Source organism: Corapipo altera, unplaced genomic scaffold (genome assembly GCF_003945725.1).
Source record: "Corapipo altera isolate COAL_440 unplaced genomic scaffold, ASM394572v1 50, whole genome shotgun sequence".
Lineage (NCBI taxonomy): Eukaryota > Metazoa > Chordata > Aves > Passeriformes > Pipridae > Corapipo > Corapipo altera.
In genome coordinates, this window is record NW_020884889.1 from 6,413,623 (window position 1) to 6,433,673 (window position 20,051).

Here is a 20,051-nt window from a genome sequence, read left to right on the forward strand (position 1 = left end):
TGATAAATCACCAATTTACTGGGAGGTAGAAACCTGGAAAACAGTTAACTTCCAGATGGGTTGGTGGTGATCCCAGACTGCAAATGGGTTATGAGCCTCTGAGGGAGCAGGACAGCAGGACTATACTGTCCACAAGGAAGAAGTGTCCCCATCCAGCACCAGGGGGAGCAAACCTGGGGTAGTCCTCAACCCTTCTGGGTACAGGGCCAGGAGCCTCCCACACACCAAGGAACTTCAGCAAAGGGCAACAGCAAAAAAATGTGATGACAATGCTGAAGGACTGAGCTGGGATGAAAGAGGGTTTGCATCCATGCCCTTGCTTAGCACTGTGGGAGGAAAGCCAACTGTAGTGGCCCGGGGGAAAAACAGCCAGGAGTGTGGGGTGTAAATCATGTAATGAATTAAGTTAAATAAACAGACTGGGCAATTCTCTGGCTGTAGCCTGCCGTGCCCCTGGGTCCAGGCCCAGAGCACCTTTGGTGACCAGCACAGAGTAGCACAGGGACCCTACACATGTTCTCCTGACAGCTCTCAGTAGCTGGTTTCCCACCTTTGCACCTCACCAGTGGAAAGGGTGTCTGTCCTTTCCTGCTGCACCAGAGTTCCTCACCAGTTGCTCAGGCCTGCTGCAGCATTCCACTGCCCTGTGCTCAGGGATGGGATGGGAATTTACCCAAAATCCAATTGAAAAAAAGTTAGAGAAATTGATTAAGAAATCAATGAGAATAAATATTGATCCTAGACCACTGTTGCCTCAAAATTGTTATTTTCTTTCACATCATTCCTACAAGCACTTTGGATAAAGCCACGCTTTGCTTTTTTGTGCAGACCATGCACCTGCTGACTGAGGCAAACTCAGCTCTGCTTTTCTCTTCCCAAAGCAGGAGCCCACTGGAAGCACCACAGCCCCTCAGTCAGACCTAGGAACATGCCTGGATGCCAGAAGAAGGTGCCAAGAGACTCCCAAGCAAGGGGTGAGCAGATCTGGCCAGCATCTCCTGCATTGTTCCATGGCCTGGGAGAAGGAGGAGAATCTGCAGCACCAATTCACATCTTTGTGCTGCACAGTGAGAAATGTGTCTGAGCCCAAAGGCAGCAGTGCCTTTACCTGCCTCCCTGAGTGCCGGCTCCACTTAGTGTAATGATTATTAAGCCCTGTCAGCAGATATGAAACCAATGGACGCAGCTCCACAGGCAAGTGCTTCAAGAGCCGCTGAGACACCCCTGCTCGCAGGTTTTCATTATCCATCTGGAAAATTGTGGATGTCACAAGAGTTTTCAGAGCATTCAGATGAAATCGTCTTGTCAGCAACAAAAAGGCCAGCTCTCCCCTGCCCCAATCCCAGCAGCTGTCTCAGCACCACAGGCTCCCACATGAGCATTTCATCAGGACACCGATGCCGTCAGTGCCGGGGACCCTCACTGGCACACTGCTCACCCTGGAGCTACTGCAGCACCAGCATCTCAGCCCATGCCATGTGAACCTTACAATAAAACAAAAAGAGGGTGAAGTAAAACAATGTTTTTCCCCTCACACTAATTCACAGCCTCTTGTCTGACTCTTGACTGCATTAGGCTGGGAAGAGCCTGCAGTTTGCCGGGGAGGATGAAGCATGCGCTGGGACAGAGAGAAGGTGGAGATGCAGGTTAAACAGCATCAGCTCCTCTTATAGCTTGTTCAGGTGGAATGAGAAGAGAGCCAAATAGTTGTTAATCCAAAATCGAAGCAGATATATATCCCTTTTCTTTGCTTTGTATGGCTTTTCCTTTTCTGCAGTTTTTGAAGCTGTACATTGCTTTGGTTTGAGTGGCATCGAAGGCAGATGTGGCAAAGCCACCTGGCTAGAGATCATGCTTCTCAATGGGCATCTCATCGAAAATGGCTTTTTCCTATTTTTGGTAGGGAAAACCCCTTGCTGGTCACAAAGTGAGGTCTTTCAGCAAGTTCAGAGGGCAGCCAGCAGAGCCACAAAAAACCTCCTCCACACCAGGGTGCATGGGATGCAGGGTTGCAGTGTAAGGGTCCTGATGTGAAACAGTCCCTTCCAGAAGAGGCTGGTAACTCCTGCAGATGCTGGGCCAAGGCAAAAGCAGTGAAGAAAAGCTTTTCTGGAGCTACCAGGTTCCAGCGGATACAGGGAGCAAAGAGGCCATGAGACACAGATGATGTCCATGAACACGAGCTCCATGTTCTTCTCACACCACAAGCCTGAGCAGGGGGAGATCCTGCAAAAGATTCAGGGCCTGAATGTGAATCAGAGCACATTGATGGCTGATGACTGGGCTGGGATGAGTTTTTGTGGGTGCACTGGATGTCATTCCCAGCATGGTGCCCCTCAATGCACCCTGATGGCAGCCATGTCTCACACACAGAGCCCAAAGGGAGACCTGTGGAGAAAGGCAACCAGATCTCCGAAGTCCTTTTCCTGAACCACAAGCTGAGTTCAGGGTAACAGAGTATCCCCTCTATTCTCCCCCATTATCCAAGGCCACAGCACAAACTGAAGACCACTGTCCCAAATAGAAACAGCATTATAACCCTACTCCTCAGACAAAGAATATAAGAATCCAAATGTGATTTATTCCTCCTGTGCACAAAATACTACCCAGCTGCTTTTGTGTACAGGCATTACCTTCTAGTCCATTGATTTTTAATAGCATGGTTGTAGATTGAAATTAGATGCCTGAGCATCCTACTTTCATCAACAGATGCTAAATACTGGTGCTGCTGATGGAGATTTTTGGAACTGTCTTGGACACAGACAGGCTCGTTACTGCACCACAAGAAATAGAAGCTGGAGGTGGAACAAGCCCATTAGATCATCAGATGCTCCAGTGCTCTCTACAATTTGCTTCTTCAGTGATTTCACCAGTTGAAACTTGAACAGCCCAGGTGACAGCTCTCATCCATTCCCTTGGGATGTTATTCTGCTGCTTCCAAATTTCTAGGCACTCCTTCAAGCACATTCAACTCAGGTCCAAAACCAAGCAGCACCATTCTCTTTCTTCTCTCCATTTGCCTTCACAGCTCCCAAACATTTCCCTTACCAATCCTGCCATTTACATTGCAGTCACCCGTCCCTTAACAAAGCATAAAGTTCTCCTACTCCAGCACTGAAGGACAGAATGACAGATCTCTGCATCCCTGGCTAAACAGCACGTAAATGAATGACAATGCTACAGCAAGTCACGAGGAGGAAGAGGTGATAAACTCACCAGGGACAACCTCCCAGAAGACCATTTATCAGCATTAGCAGTAGAAAAATCTTTGTCAAAAAATAATTGGATAGCTGTAGTACAGACAAACTACAATTAAAATATTAATTAAAGCCCTTTGCTTCTTCCCACACTGCCCTGCACCTTATTAAAGCCATATCAAAGGTGACATTTAGTTGTCTGGTTATTGGTTGCCTTCAGAGAAGCCCAAGAGAGTGCACAGGACACAAGGCCTGAAGAGATGGTGGGTCTTCATCAGATTAGTCATACTGTTTAAAAATAAATAGCTTATCCTGTTGCTGTATTGTGGCTCCTGTTCTGGAGACCAACAGAACTGTTCTGGCTCTGTGCTGTCATTCCAGCATTTCTCATTGAAACAAAGTCACATGAAGACAGACAGATACCATCAGAACAAGCAGCAAACAGAGGCTGGAGCCACAGAGGCAAGGAATGGGCAGGCAGGAGCCACTGCTGTGTAGAAGAGCCTCATGAGGATTAGCACCTTCTGCATGGACCTGGGGAGGCTGTTGAGGTGACTGAGCCTGGGCAGTCCCACAGCTGCGGCAAAGATGGATGCAAGAAGTTGTATGAGGAATTCAGGGGATTCAGTTGCTTCTGAATGGTGAGTGGTGAAGGACATCTTCCCACCCCCTTGCAGTCTGAGGGAAGCAGCCATGGCTCATTCTCACCCTCTCCCTCCTCCAGGTTGTGCCCAGCATGTAAAGAAGCCACCATGGTTCTACAGGCAGCAGTGTCCCCAGCAATGCCATTTGTTAATGCTTTGCTGGTAGAAGAGCTGACGCTCTGAGCCCGGAACAGGGACAGCTTCAAAAAAAAAAAAAAGACAACCCTATTAAAAAATTAAATAAATGAATGTCAACCTCTTTCCAGCACCTCAGCTGGGAGTTCACATGACGCAGAGTCACAGGTAAGACGAGGGTCACTCTCACAGCTTTTGACACCACAACATGAAAACCGATTGTGAAAGCCAGTGATGGGACACCTGCTAAGGCTGAACTGCCCCGGGCAAACACTGACTGTGCTGCACGGCCCCCTCGGGGCAAGGGGTGCACCCGGGGTCGAGCACCCGCCTGGGGACTGGAGCAAACATGAGCGCCTGTGAGTGAAGGAGGTCACACATGGGGAAGGAACGCCTGCAGGAACATGGCATGAAGGAGGCTTGGGACTTCTAGGGTCACCTGAAAACTACTGATCTGTCTTTTTTTTTTTCTTTTTAAAACTGCTTTTAGTAGTTGCCTAAAATAGACACCTGGGTTGTGCAAAAGCCACTGAAATAAATAATGGCTGGTCAGTGCACTTTATATTTCCTTTATAAGTAACCTATTAATACTTCTGGAAGTGGGAAAATGTTTTATTTCTAGATCTTAATAAATCCTGACCTTGTGCTAACCAATTCTTTTTCAGGGTCATTGGATGCATCTCTCCAGGCAAGGATGGCTCCCAGCTCCTTCAGACAGCAACAAGCAACAGCATCTCCCCATCTTTTCAAGCCTTTACCTGACCAATACCACCTGGGACCAAAGGACAAGGGATGTGATCATTTAACTGCTGGAACGAGAGCAGATCTGCCTTTGTAGAGAGGGGAGGCAGAGGCAGAAGCCTTTTCACAGCACTTCAGGGGACAGATGGGATCTCAAAGGTTTGCAAGGAACCCAAGGCTTCCTAGCAGCTTTCCCTTGCTTCCACCATACCAGTTACAGACTGCATAGTGTAGCAGAGGTACTTATCATAGAATCATTAAGGTTAGAAAAAAACCCCTAAGATCATTGAGTCCAACCATTAACCTAACACTGCTGGTTCTACCTAAACCATGTCCCAAAGTGCCACATCTACACATTTTTGAATGCTTACAGGGATAGTGATTCCACCACTTCCTTGGGCAGCCAGTTCCAATGCATGACCATGCATTAGGAAGAAATTTTTCCTAATATCCAATCTAAAACATGTCCTCTTGTCCTATTTCTTGTTACCTGAGGGAAGGGACTGAGCCCCCCTTGTCTACAACCTACTTTCAGGTTGTTGTAGAAAGTGATACTCATCAGTGCTTTATCACCTTGAAGGCATTAAATAAATAAATATAAAAATAGCACAGCTTGCACTTCAGCAGAGTATAAACAGATATTTATAGAAGGAAGCCCCAGTGAAACCACATGCCCTTTCAATCCACTTCCAAGGCAAATAAACCCAAGTAATATCGAGGACTAGAAGTACATCAAGGGTATTTTCAAACAAACAGAAGGATACCAGCAAGGAGAAGCCCTGAGCTCCATCAGTCCCACGCAGTCACTCTGCTCAGGTGTTTCAGGGGGCTCAGCCCCTCAGCACTGCTGAGCTCTGTGCATCACATTCCCGGGCTCAAAGAACACAACAGCAATGAGTTCCCATTTCCAGGTCATTAATATGGTGAGCCACACATCCTGTAGTCCCTGTGGTTAGCCATGGCTGCTAATGCATGGCTGCTTCTCTCCTGTAGCCGTGCCAGATTGATAGTACTTTGCTCTTTCTTCCTGCTCCTGGTACATGGCAAGTTTCCAGGAGGAAGGAATGAAAGAGCCCTGATCACAGATTTCTTCTGAGCAAATAACCCTTACTGTGCACGTTCTCCAACTTGCAGAGGGGTTTGTTCATGCCCCTACAACTGCAAACAAATAGTTGGGGGAAATAAAATCAGTGTATGATTATAGCCAAGTTTAGACAAGGCAACATAGGACAGAATTAAGCCTCATCTGAAAGCAGGTCAGGGCTCTCATATATTATTTTTTTGCCCCTTAAAGCTGGAGTGATAACTGCATGATGAAGGAGAAAAAACAAAACAAAACAAAAAAAAAACAACAAAAAATAAATCAACAAAAGCAAAAAGACAGGCATCAGAGATATCTTTGCATGAGCTGGTCCTCTTGAATCAGAACTCTGGAATTGTTCTGCAATCGACTCAGCGGACAGTTGCCATCTGTTTATGGAAAAAAATGTTAATAACCCCCAATCAAAATCAAATGGGCAACTGCTTTAAGTACCTTTTAACTAACACTAAATTACAATGGAACAGCTCTGCAAGTACTTCTGAAATCCACAGGCACATCAGCAGTGCCAGCACTTTGATCAGGGCTGTTAGAGCAAATATCAAATGAACTGATAGTGATGTGATTTCTCAAACATTACAGAAAGCGTGGGCAGTGTTTATTTACTGTTCGTTCATTTCGCCCCCACCTCCTTGCTGTTTGTGCCTATTCAGAAACAAAACATATATATAAATGTGTACAGATATACACACTACCCACCACAGCAGACCCCATGAAAGCTTTATCCCCTGTGTTTTGTTTTTCTGTCCAAGGCAGAAATTCCATATGAATTCTCTGATGCCCAGAAAGGCTTAAGGCACTTTTGTTGGTGCAGCATCACCTGAGCTGTCATTCTGTTTAGCTCCCTTATTTCCATGATGTCTAAAAAGGCATCTCCAATTCTCTTCCCTCTCCTCTGGGTGAAACAGAGATCCAGAAGCTGCAGCACAAAAAGGGAAAATCCAGGCAGGGAGAGCTGTACACACATGCCTGCATGTGCGCAAAGAGGCAGTATGATCACATGCCTTATTTCTTTAGGAAATCAGATTAAAAATCAATTGACCCTTTGCCAGCTGTAACCAAGTCTGAACCATTAGCTGGTGCTGGCTCCACCCGAGGAAGAAAACCTCTTTTGGAGAATGCAAGTAGTTTTTAATCTCAGAGCCTGGAAAGCAGTTCATCTCAACAAAACGACAAGTGCTCTTGTCTCTGGATTTTCTCTAGCACCTTTCTCTGCATATCTCAGCTAACTCAATTTGTTTTTTATTGAAGTTGTGCAGCACAAGGAATACATCACACATATATGCACGAGCACACGTTCTTTATCCCGAGGCACTTGCAAATATAACAGAAAACAAGTAAAAGGAGAATATATTGAGCCCCTCAACCTCAGCATTTACACTGCCTCCATAGCTGTGCCATCCAAATGTTTTGTATGTCACAGAATTTTTCTGTGCCATTGTTTTTCTTTTATGAAATCTAATTTTTGTTAGTCCCGGGACTTGCATGTGGTTTTTTTATTATATCACAAAATTTCATTTCCTGTCATCTGCTGGGATTAAACTTTGATTGGAAGACACAGTTTACAAGACTTGTAGTGACAAGCTTGACCCCAGAAGGTGAGTTGTAAATCCTTTCACGTTGGGTGGGCAGTCAGGGAACGTGGGACACCAAGCCTAGAGTTGGAGCAAGCAGCAACTGAGAGCAGGATGTCAGGCTCCTCACTCCCATGCAGTATAACCCATCAGAAAAAAAAATATTCCCCTGAGACACACAGTAAACCAAAGGATTCCAACTCCCAATTTCTTGTTTGGCAATACCCTTTTCTTTTTCCTACAATAATAAAAGGCTTTAAAAAGCATCTCAGCCCCCCTTCAGAATACATCACCCTTCAGCAAGTGGCTGCAGTCCATTTCTGCAACTTCAATGTGTCTCAGTTTTAACATTCACTTTTCCCAGTGGTTTTCCCTCCACTGCCTCTGTGTTGCCCATGTAACACCACTTTTCACAAAAAGGAGCTTTGTTTGCCATTTCCCTGCCGCCTCCACCAGCCCAGCTCCAGCGATCTCCCAGCTCCCCCCAGCTGCCTCAGCCCACCCTCTGTTCCCTCCCAGCTACGGGAGCCAAAGCCGACAGGCGGCCAGAGTGGGGATCTGACCTCCGCCGTTCCGTGTTAATGAATGCCCTCTCCGGGGGGAGCAGGGGAAGGCGAGGGGGATGGCGCAGAGCCAGCCTCCGCAGGCTCAGCTGAGGAGCACAGCGCGTCAGAGCCCCTTTCAAAGGAGCTTTTGTTGGTGCCACCGCTCCAGCCCGTCGTCGGCACACTTGGCACCGCAGGCTTTCCCACCGCTTGGCTGCTGCTGGATCAGTAACTGGGTCGTAGGCAGAGCGGTGGCTCTGACAGGTCTCTGGTGCAACATTCCGAGGGTGTGCTACCAGCCAGAAGAGGACAAATATGGACACACCGTCCTCTCATAGTCCTCCCCCAGTTGTTGTGCCTCAAGACACAACAACTTTCTTTACAGCAAAGGCAACTGGGATGTTGGACACTTGGCAGCCCATTAGTCTGGTTCTAAGGTTGGTGGGCAATCCAGCAGGCTAGCCCAGGGGGCCTTCCAAACTCAACGTGACATCCAACCTTGTCAGTCCAAGTTCACCTCTCTAGGAAATAAACCATCTGCTTAACACTAGGAGAAGCAGAAGGAAAAAGATGTTCTCAGAAAGACTCATGAGGTGCTGTGGGTAACGTGTCCAACACGAGTACACAATGTTCTGCATCCGTGACAAAAAACAACAGGAAAAACCTGCTCCTGCAGGCCTGCCAAGCTGGGATTTCAACAAGTGGCAACATATCAGCTGGCCATGAACAGCTCCTGAATCAGGCAATGATGCACTTTCCCAAAAAGACTCAGGGTCTGGATTTTTTTTTTTTCCTTAGTAAATGATAACATGCTGGTTGCTATAAAGGACAGCTCCTGCCCAAGAACTGACTGATAATGAGGGACTCTGAGGAAAGCCTGATGCAAAAAAGGGAGCCATAGGCAAAGCCTGGCGGTATAGCAGCTGACAATGATGTTAGGGCTAAAGAAAACAGTGAAGGTAGAAGAGATGCTGGGGGAAAACGGGAGGCTCAGAGTAAGTAAGATCATGTGCTAGGGAGACTGTCCACAGGGCATGAGAATTCTCAACTTCCAACAGGGAGCAGAGTTTGGGTAGTGTGAGTAGACTGTTCATGGTGGTGCCTATGACATTTGTAACTCATTAAAGAGTTATCTCCCTCTTTTTAAAAGATGCATTTAGCTTCTGTCAACTCCATCTCTCCAAGCAACGTCAATAAAACTTGTAGAAACTTTGCAAGGTTGTGGTTTCATATCAGAATTGGAAAAAACACCGAATAATGAGGAGAAAAGCAGGCTTTTCTGGTTAAACAATTTTGCCTCCCAAAAATCATACACAGAAGGGCCCATCACAGCACCCCTCTGGTTTCTGGGAATGCAAAATATCCACTGACATCCTTATCCAAACACCTCTAAACACATACACACATCTGTTCACCAAGACTCATTACTCACATCAGGCTCACTTCACTCCTCTTTGATTCTTCCATTAGGGTCAGATGTTACTTTTCCTTTTTATATTTGTATCTCTAAGCTCCATCAGTGGCCCAAGCACTTCCAAAGTGTTCTGACAAATCCCTCCAGAAGGCACGTAACATCATCCCAATTTTACAGATGGGGAAATTAAAGCAGAGACAGAGGTTAAGAGAGCTAATTGCCTATGGACACTGAGTCAGTAGAAGAGTTGGGAATTGATCCCAGGAACCGTGTCTTCCACTCCTCTACTCCACCCACTAGTCAGTACACCCCACCAGATGGTTCTTATCATCGGACATATGGACTAAATATTGCTAAGTTGGTGTAGAGGATTCACTACTTAATTAAATGTCCTGTCTTCTATCTCCATAGGATGCATACGAGAAACTCCAGCCAGAATCCCATCTGGAGCCACTCAGGAAATGTCTACGTAAAGCAAACAAAGCCCTGGGCAAGCACAAGGAACATTCCCAAACCTACCAACCTGCCCTGCAGCACAGACCACAGCAAGGGCAGGAAACAGGCTCTGACTCGGGAGCCTTGGGAGAAGCTCATGTTTGTCAAAGCCTGGCTTCGAACAGTGTATGCATGAGCCACCAATTAGGCTGGGAACTACTTTGTCATGTGAAGGCTCTTCCTCCAGCCTTCACTGGGCACCACCAACGCTGCCCAACTGGAGATACTAGCAGAGTCATAGAAAGCAGATGGCACAGAATCATCTACTTCTGGCATTAGCTCTGTCACATCACAGAGCTGGTGTCAGCAGGATGGAGAGACCAGTTCTGCCTGGCAAATATCAGATGCCTTCTCACTTTCCAGTCACTATCAAGGACATTTGAATAAGTTTTTAAAGTCATTATTCATGACATAGAGAAGGAAACCTTTCATCAGAGAGGCAGCAGAAAGAGACCTTCCACACCACTGCCTTTCCAGTATGGACATTGCAAACTGGCAGCAGTGTCTCTGTCCTCACTCACAGACAGTCACAGAGTGGATGCACTTGCCTTTTCAACAGAACCCAGAACAATTTCATATCCTTCTGTCCCCCCTTCACACACTGTGCTCTGGAGCCAGCACAGGGGAAGCCCATGCACCACCACGTCCACAAAACAGGTTTCACCCAAGAGCATGCTGCCCTGAGTACAACTCTCTCAACACATGGCTGGAGTGAGCAGGCTCAAAGCTCTTCTGGGCAGCCTGTAGGTGCAGTTATGTACTGATAAGGAACACACATGCACACTTCTGCCCACAGAAGCACATACAGGTGAGAACCGCCAGCCCGCTTATCTCCGTCACTCTCTCAACAAACTGAAGAGGGCTATGTTCTGTTTAGGAGGCTTTGCACCAGCATGGGCAATGTAGGAATGAAAGCACAACACCTTTCCACAAGTGCTATAAGAGCCGGGCAATCCTGGAAGGTGCCTCCTGCTAGAGGAAAGTGACTGCACCTACCTTTCATCCCAAACTTGGACCGCCGGCCATACTTGTTGATCATAATAAAGAGGACGACCAAGAGGACACAAGCAAAAGCTGCCAGCCCAACTGCTATGGAAACCTGGAAGGAAAAAGCCTTAGAGTCAAGAGAGAGGAATTTAGGAGTCTAAACTGGAAATACAGCACTTCCTTGCCCACTTAACCTTTCTGTAGGCTCACACCATCTGCTGCAGCTCTGTGGATATCAGCTATGGAGGAAAACACAAGCTAAACCAGAGGGCTCTGGCACAGCTTGGAAGGATCACAGGCTGTTTTCAGGACTGGGAGGTCTGGGATCTTCTCATCAGTGACACAGTCTGGCAGCAGTTCTCCCCAGACCCTCCATCCATATATCTGCAGGGAAGAAGGACCTCTGCTCCAGTGCCTGTGCTCATCATATCCCAAGCCTCCGTTTCTGACATCAGCACTGTGCCATGACCTTACAACACCAAGGCTATACAAACCTCAGCTGGGAACACACAGAAGCAGCAGAAAATTCTTTAGAAAGAGCAATTCTGTCTCCATCCAAACATCCTTCAGGACAAAGAGTGAGGAAAAATAATATACCACAGAAAGAAAATAGAAAAAATTAAGTAGAACTGAGCTTTTTTCCCCCTAAAACATCTAGGTTTCCAAAAGCCTCTAATGGTTCCCTATTTATTGTAATTTTTAGTAGTAAATATTGATACTACAGCATTGTCCAAGTCTTCCCCTGGAACTGTGATTCCACTGTGGCAGTGTGCAAGCAGAGGAAAGAAAACCTCCTTGCCCTAAAGGGTTTACAATCCCAGGCTTATTTTAATATTTATGAATATTTATTCCTTCAAGTCTTTGCTCGAGATACTTTTATTGCATTGATATAAACAACAATTTCTCTGGCATTTGTCCAATTGTTCTGTACTGGGTCTTGTGATGCATTTAGACCTTGCTTCCTTTTACAAAACTGCATTCTGCTATAATAGAAAATACATCATTTAACCAAGAAAAAGTAATTTCATTTTGCAACCCTTTCCCCGTTCTCGGTACATTTGTTATGATATTTTTAAATTTTTATTTTAGCACACTCTATTTTCATCCCCAGCTTGTTTTCTGTGTTTTATATTTAATAATCAGTGCACATTATTACTCCAGCCTTACTGTTCAAAGCTTTCACTTCAGCTGGATGAGAACTGAAACCACTGTGGACTGAGTTTTGTTTGTTCTGGTGGGTTTCAGTATCTTAAAACTTTCACATAATTAGAACAATTGTGTAACATGCTAATTTTTCTTTTTCTACCTGGATTCTGCAGTAGAAAGACAATGCTGAGATCTGATAAGCCCTAGGCTTTCTTTCCTTTTTCATTTTAGGCATGCCCTGCACAGCAGGAGGGAGGGCAAACAGGTATTGACAGAACTGAACCAAGCTAAATCTGAGTCCCTCACCCTGCAAAACTTCACAGATCAATAACAGTCTGAAACACACGATTGCCTGTTTGTTTGTTCTCTGGGTGCTACTTTTTTAGAGTGAGAATTTCTGACCCTGCCAGTAGCGACTTCATAGGATGCCTTGTTTTCAAAGAGCTCTCAGGTCCCACACTGCAGACCCAAGAGGATCAGATGGTTCATGTCAGTATTTTACCTGTCTGACACACAAGCCACAGAATCCTTCTGATTGCTGCCTTGAGTCATAAAGGAAGAGATTTTCCTTGCAAACACTCAAAACAGCAGGAGTACAAATATTGAGTCATCAATTACAAGGATGCAAAACAGTTCTGTAGAGCAGAGATCAGGACTCACCCCAAAAGTGTCCTCTTCTGGTTTGTGGGTCACAGTGATTGGTGGGGTGGGACTCACTTCATAATCCCCGACTGAAACCAAAACACCAAAGACAGAAGATTCAGTGTGGCTCCCAGTAGACTCCCAAGGCACCCAGCACATTCCAATGGCCCAACCTAATGAGATCCAGTTCACCCCTAAAAGAGGCTGCAGCTTTCTATTTCAGAAGGCACAAATCAACCATCAGAGAGTTCCTTGTGCACATCAGCAGAGAAAACACAGACCAGCACTATGCTGATGTCACTCCAGACTTACAAATGGGAAACATGTGAGAGCCTTGTGTTTCAGAGTGGGTACCCTCCACTCTTGAGCCATCTCCTAGTTTTCAAATATCTACTGGGCTCAGTAGGATTAAAACACCAGTGCCTTCAGCAGAACTTGATCAGAAGAAACAGTAACTTGGATGCTTTTTTGGAATTTTCTGGGGGGTTGGTTTTTTTGGGGAGATGTGGGAAGAATGTCTTGTGGAAACACTACAGAATTTGATTCCTATTTCTCCTCCCAGTCCACCCTAGAAAGATGTCATTGGGGACTGGCCAGCCTGCATCTAGTTAAGACCCCCTTTGCTACACCACAACCAACCACCACTTCCTTTACAGGACCTTCTTCAGGACATTACTAGATGGAAATGAACATCTCCAGGTCTCTAGAGATTACTCAGTTCATCAAAAGCTCCTCGGACACCTTGCTCATTCGTGGGGAAGGCAGGGCTTTGTGCAACCTCCACAAAACTGCTTCTGGATTCCTGATTTTTCCTCCAGGAATATGTAAATCACAGAGGAGCAGGAGAAAACCACAGAAACAAACCAGCCACAGTATGTAAAAGGCAAGGAGACACTTACTTGAGACAAAGTTGTCTGTACTCTCTGTGGAAAGGACAAAGAGAGAAGCAACACAGTCAGCAGCACAGCAAAAGGAGAGGGGTCTCATTCCCAACCCACCTCAGACACATTTCACTACCCCAAAGAGCCCAGGAAACCAACTTCTAGTATTTTTTCCTCTTGGGCAACTGTAACTTGAAACTGCAGTGTATGTGCCAGCAGGACATGCTGGAGGTCAGGATGGAAAGCCCTGGGCTGAAAGGAGGGGAAGGATACTACTGTGAGGCCAACAAGGAGAACAAGTGGCAGTACACTAACCACTCTTTTGAACGATTGTTAAACAACCCTGCTTTCAGCAGGCGAGCAAAGCTCAACAGACACACAGGGCTGGGCAGGATGGAGGTGGAGGGGAGAGAAGCAGATTTTCCCTTACATGGCAGTGTTCACCCAAGGACAAAGTCCTACAAGGATCAACTCCCATGGAGGAGAGCCCAGCTTGGGGCAGAGGTTTAGAGGAGACCTCCTCTGACCTCCTTTTCATGAACTGTTCATAGCAGCTAACAGCATCTGAACGGGACAAGGAGGCTGTGGCTGTCCTAGAGATGCCTCTTGCCTGAGACAACCATGCCAGTCCCTGCTGTCAGCCTCTTGACTGCTCCAGTCTATTCAGGAAAGCTCCTTCAGTTCCAAAGGTGGCTGAGGCCCCAGACAATGAGGTCTAAAGCCCTCGGTGACACTCAGTTTACACAGTGTGAGAATAACGTTAGCTTTCAATTCACTCGCCCGTGTAAGAAACTGAGCCCGATATTAACTGGAGTTTACACAGCTTTGCTGGCAGAGGGCTCCTGCAAGGATGCTGAAATGTTCATGCTGAAGCATTGGGTGAGTTTTGGAAGGGAAGCATAAAACAATCCCCGGGTGACAAACACAGCTTTCCAAACCAAGGGAAAAAGCCTGAAAAAATATTTTTGTTTCAAGTTGAGCAGAAGTGTAACTTTCCTTGGCTTTTTCTAGCAAGAAGGGGGGGGGAAAAAGAAGAAGTATTTTATTTGGAGACCTTTTTTTCCTATTAAGGTAGACGGAGTCTAGTCATAAAATTCTTACTGCTTCTACATTTTCTTCTTTCCATTTTTTCTCTCTTGGATTAAGCAAATTCAACAGAAATCCACAAAAAGGGTTTCTTTGGTCTTTTTTCCAGTAAACACTATTTTTCAAAGCATAAAAAAATAACCAAGAAACTTCAACCAGCTTGAGTTCTGTGGGAAGGTCCCAAAGTACTGAACACTCATCACAGGTACACTGACCTTTGTGGATTAAATAGGGAGATGGTAGCCTATGGCAGAGATACCAATGACAACATGCAACAAGATTTTTACAAGATATGACACAAATCTGTTCTGGGAGCCACTGCCCTTTCTCCTACATACCCAGCATCAGAGAGAAGGGGGATATGACACGTAGCATATATCTCCCAGCTTCCACCCAGCTTCTAACAGTACCTTGCTCCTCTTGGCCTGGAAAACTTCAGTGTGGCATGGTACCAGCAAGAGGTTTTCAACTAGAGGGGTTCTAAAATACATGGTCACAGATCATTTTCTATGCTGATAGGAAGTCTTCCAGGCACTACACTTTCATTAATTAATTAAGACTAATAACCTTATCCTGGGTACTGACAGGAAAGTCCTTGCACATTTGAACTGCTGTGGGCAACGAGGGCTTCAATGAATCACACTGGGGAACCTTCAATGTGTGGCATTTTCTGAAGGAATCTACCTTCAAATGGGAAATTATAAACGTCAACTGCATTGAGTGTATATGTCAGCTGTGGTAGTGGACAAAGCAACAAGCTTCAAGGAAAGTAAATTACATCCTGCATTGTGCTGACAGGGGCTGCCAGGGTGAGGAATGGCTTGGGACTTTGGATCAGAAGAAATAAAAGAAATGGGTCAGCTCCTGCTGAGAGATGGTTCAGGGGCAGTAAGCAGTCCACACCAACAGTACACACAAGGCATGGCTGAAGATGCACTCACAAGGGCAGTACTTTACATTCGTGTCACACAATCCCATTCTCCCAGAGCCCCTAGCATGAGATGGTCTTCAAACATCACCGTGCTTTCCCACATCACAGCATAGCTCAGATACATTTCCAAAATCAGCTCTCCAGAACAGCATATCTGCCACTCTTTTCTGGAGATCCAGCATCTACTTAAGAGCTGTTCCCATTTTACAGATGGGGAAATTGAGTCACAAGGGTGGGACCTGAGAGAGCTGAGACTGCAAACCTGTCTGCTTCTCCTCACCCACCTACATTTGATAAGCTGCTCTTCTGCCCTGACAGAAGGAAACATAAATAGGTCAGATATTCAAACAGGGCAGCATCCTTGAAGTCAGAATACAAATTTTCCACTCCCATCCATATCAGCTCATTTGTTCAATTGTCAGATCTTCAAGGCAGAGATTTGGGTTTGCATTTATGATATTTGACCTGCGGGAAAACTCTGTGTACATATATGGTGTGATATAAATAATAAATGAGAGTACCGTTGGTATTTTTCTATATTTAGCAAACGCCCTATTTTGCTGGATTTTCTTGGGCTGCAGGGGCCAATTTAGAGCTGCCACTTTCTCATGGCATCATTCCTGAAGGCAGCACAGATCTTAACTCCATGATGGCCAGCGTGGTGTTGCAACATCAGAGAGCAGACCAAGACACTCCTGTAAAAAGCAGACAGGCCACTACAAAAGTCTCTGCTGCACTCCCAAGAGCTGGATCTTTATGTCCTCAAATGCTTTTTATTTTTTTTTTATTTTTTTTTTTTTTGCAGCTAAGCTCTGAGTCACCAGGAAGTACAACAGGGAATTCCAAGCAATCAGTTAAGAAATGCCAGCAAACTGATGCAAAGTGACTAATTGAGCCGTTGCATCTTTTGTAGACCTGTCATCCTGGAATTGCACATACCGCATTCAGAAAGAAAACAATCCTGACACTGCTACATCCAGCTTTAATCATTTCACAAATGCAAGCTAGAAGTAAAAAAATGGAAGAGCTGCATCACTTCAAAGGGCTTTACTTTCTATACCTTATAACTATCATGTAGCAGAATACTTTCTCTCAAAAAAATTGAGCAACCTCTTTGGGACACCCAAGAGGAGATCCAAAATAATTGGCCAAACTTACATCCTATTCCCACTGAAATTCCTAAAGATCTTTAAAATAAATAAATAAATACACTGCAGAATATATTACAAAAACAAATTTATCTAAACCAGTCAGTATCTCTCCCAGCATTAAAGAGTTGATATGACACCAAATTATACTTGAGCAGGAAAATCACACTAGTCAGAAGAGGCTTCCAGAGTTCACCTCTTCCAACCTGATGCTCTAACAAAGGCCAGCTTGGGTTAAGGCCTTGTTTAGATGCAAGGATTACTGTCAGGGCCACAGTAAAACCTTCAGATTGCAAGAAACCCTAACGACATAAACTGAATGTCCTACCTGGAAAGGGTTTTTCAAGGAAGTGTCCTTTGATAGTTTGGTTGGCTGAGCCCAGCTGGTTGGTGGCCACAATCGTGTAGTTGCCATTGTTGTAGTGAGTGGGGTTGTCGAAGAGCAGGCAACCCTCAGACACTTCCCCTTGCTGGTATAACTCCACACGGATGATCTCTGTCTCCCGGAGCACCTGGCCGTTGTGCAGCCAGTGAAGGGTGGGAACTGGGTTCCCTTGCACTGCAAACGCAATGCAGTGGTCCAGGTGTCGCACCGGCTCCTCCAGAGTAAGGATGCGAGGGGGATCTAGCAGAGAGAAACATGGCAGGCTCACAGCACACCTCCACCCCACGTCATGTCTCTGTGCACCACGGAAACTAAGGTTACTGACAATCTCCAAAATCCCTTGTTCCTTCTACTCTTCCCAATGGGTGTCTGCAAAGAAGGAGCCCTATCACAAGAACCACTCCACACTCCCTGAAAGGAGGATCTGAGCCAGAGTCATCTCTCCTGGTCTTCTGAACAGGGGTAGAAATTAATGGCAAGGATGGTCCTTTCACCAGTCCAGGAATAACTAAGTTTGGAGCTGTCCAGTCCACACACTTACTGCTGCTCTCCTCCTCCCAGGGGATCACAGGGAGGCCACCTGTTCCAGTTAAGGAGGACACCACAATGTAGCACTGTTACATTACACAAGTGCAAGGTGCCCATGGGAGTTCTCCAGTCACACCAAGCAATTTTGGACTGCACTGCTGTGGAAGCAAACATCCCTCAGTGACCGCCTGTCCTTGGGGGTTTTGACTGCCTGAACATCCCAAAGGAGTTCTCACTCGCCGAACAGCCTCCAGGGGGGTTTAATTAAAGGGAGTTAGAGTGGGAGAGGGATAAGAAAAGCAGCGACTCCACCTTCAATTTATTGCATATGCACTGTCTTTCCCCTGGGACACCCCAAGAATTCAAATGTTGCTCTGCTATCGCTTCTGAAACCCCATTTCAACGCCTACATGTAAGGTCCCAAACCTCAAGGTTGGCAAGGTCTGAACTAGAAGAACAAGTTTTGTGCAAAGATAAAGGACACAAAGATATAAGTCTTCCCTAAAACTCGTCTTTTCCTGGTACTATCCATCTGCAAAGACAATCCATGGGGCATCCACAATGAAGAAAAACAACACACCAGCTTAGACACATCTTCTGGAAAAAACTCTGAGTTTGTCAGGCAGTGAATGTTGTAGAAGAAAAGATGCAGAGCTGGTTGGAGATGAACAAAATTCTCCCACCAGCACCCATCTACCCTGAACCACACAGTTATGTCCCAGCCACCTTCTTTCACTCACAAGCCTAGATCTGCATGTGGCTTGTTCACATCTTCCTGGCAAGGAGGATTCAAAACAGGCAGCCACCTACACACACAAACCCAGATCTTTTCAGTGTGAAATTACAGCCTTGAGTGATGGGTCTGGGCAACAAGAGCAGGGGTAGCAGAAACTGTCAGCAGCTTAGAGGATTTCACAGGTGAAAATAGGCATGGGCATGGTGCTGTTTAAGGCGTGGAGGAAAGATGCTGAAACACCGCGCAAAAAACCTGCGCCTGCTGACCAGTCACCTCTGAGCTGAGCTTTAATCACCTCCATTATTAAATCCATCAACAGCACTTATTGGGAGGAAGATCAAAGTAGTAAAGCATCATGCAGCATGCATGGGTTCACCAAGACTACTCAGAATCCCACATGCGTCTCCACTCTACCTGGTAAGGTTGGGGGTGGGGGACAGATTTTCAAACTACAGAGTAAGGGCAAATATTACAGACACAGCAAAATATAGTAAATCTCAGCTGCTTGAGACCACAAAGCTGTGTAAACTTCCTCTTAAGGTCAGGTTTGTGTTATGTTATATTAGAAAGCACAAAGAAAGTTGAGCTACTTGCAGATAAAAGTGAACAGTTGAAATTTTACATGTGCACATCTACGTGGCATTTGCAGTCCAACTTTGAAGGAATGGACCTGGGGGAAGCACTAATATCCCTGAAATCAGTGGCAAGATTTAAACTGTCTTTAACAACGGTGTCACTGAACCTCTCACATAGCATCAGGGCAATCAACTCTGTATTTGTAAACGGATTTTTAGTCCCTTTTTGGCTTTTTCTTACTCTACTGGATCTTCCAAGAGATGAGTGGAGAGATGCCCACCACCAGTGCGGTACTGGTGCTCCTCCCCTGCTCTAGCACTCATTTCTGGATTAATGGAAGCATCAGGGAAACAAAATTACTGACACTTGAGAGAGAGGTGTGTGAGGATCCACCTTCTCCTCACTGTTCTCAGCTCCTCCTAATCCTCACTCACAAACCCAATACGTCACAGGTAGCAAGTGGCCATGCACTCAAATAGTTCCCAAGGCAGCCCCTCCAGCCTCTGTATGGACAAGGTCTCTCCAGTGGTACTTACAGTAGACAGTGAGCAGCACACTGGCATTGCTCATCCCCACCACGTTCTCGGCAATGCAGGTGAGCAGGAACCCGTTGTCCTCACTGGTGACGTTCACCAAGGTCAAATTGATGGCATGAACATTGGTCCAGTTGAGGTTGGTCTAAAAATCATGAAGAGAAATACAGACAGAAGTTGGTGTCTGGTGGATCCTTGCTTCCCTGCTCGACCCCCAGAAGAAGAGGATCACGCTTCCCATGCAAGATGTAAGGAGGTCTCAAAAACCTAAGGACAACTACGATCTGTGTGAAGGGAGGTGTTCCCTCACCTGATTAAACACACCACATCTTATAAGAGGAACTACTGGAAGGGGAGAGTCATGGCACTGTAGCACTGATAAATGTGTTTTGCCTCTAGAAAATCTTGCTTAGTTGCCTAATTCAGCCACGGCTATTGCAGGCATCTCTGCAAACAGTTGGTTTCATTACAGCAGACATGAGTTAATTCAATTAGGGATCACTGAAATACAAAGCTCTCTCCTGTTCCCTTTCCAGACATGCAGAGGGAAGGTTTTGCTCCCCTCTGTTAGCCCCCAGGTTCTCATGGGGGAAAGTAATGGTTGATACAATCATTTTACATTTTTCAC

At 45.8% G+C, this 20,051-nt stretch overlaps 1 protein-coding gene across 4 annotated transcripts in view; it reads right to left on the reverse strand.

Annotated features, from left to right (window-relative positions):
- NTRK3 (neurotrophic receptor tyrosine kinase 3) overlaps nucleotides 1–20,051 on the reverse strand; it is a 208,243-nt gene that overhangs the window by 125,116 nt on the left and 63,076 nt on the right. For all 4 annotated transcript variants that reach the window (XM_027644458.1, XM_027644460.1, XM_027644459.1 and 1 more), the window contains 5 exons: nucleotides 19,427–19,568; nucleotides 16,994–17,290; nucleotides 13,519–13,542; nucleotides 12,638–12,708; nucleotides 10,841–10,943 (listed from right to left, as the gene is read on the reverse strand). In XM_027644458.1, coding sequence (XP_027500259.1) covers nucleotides 10,841–10,943; nucleotides 12,638–12,708; nucleotides 13,519–13,542; nucleotides 16,994–17,290; nucleotides 19,427–19,568 — 637 coding nt within the window. The remainder of the gene's footprint in view (nucleotides 1–10,840; nucleotides 10,944–12,637; nucleotides 12,709–13,518; nucleotides 13,543–16,993; nucleotides 17,291–19,426; nucleotides 19,569–20,051) is intronic.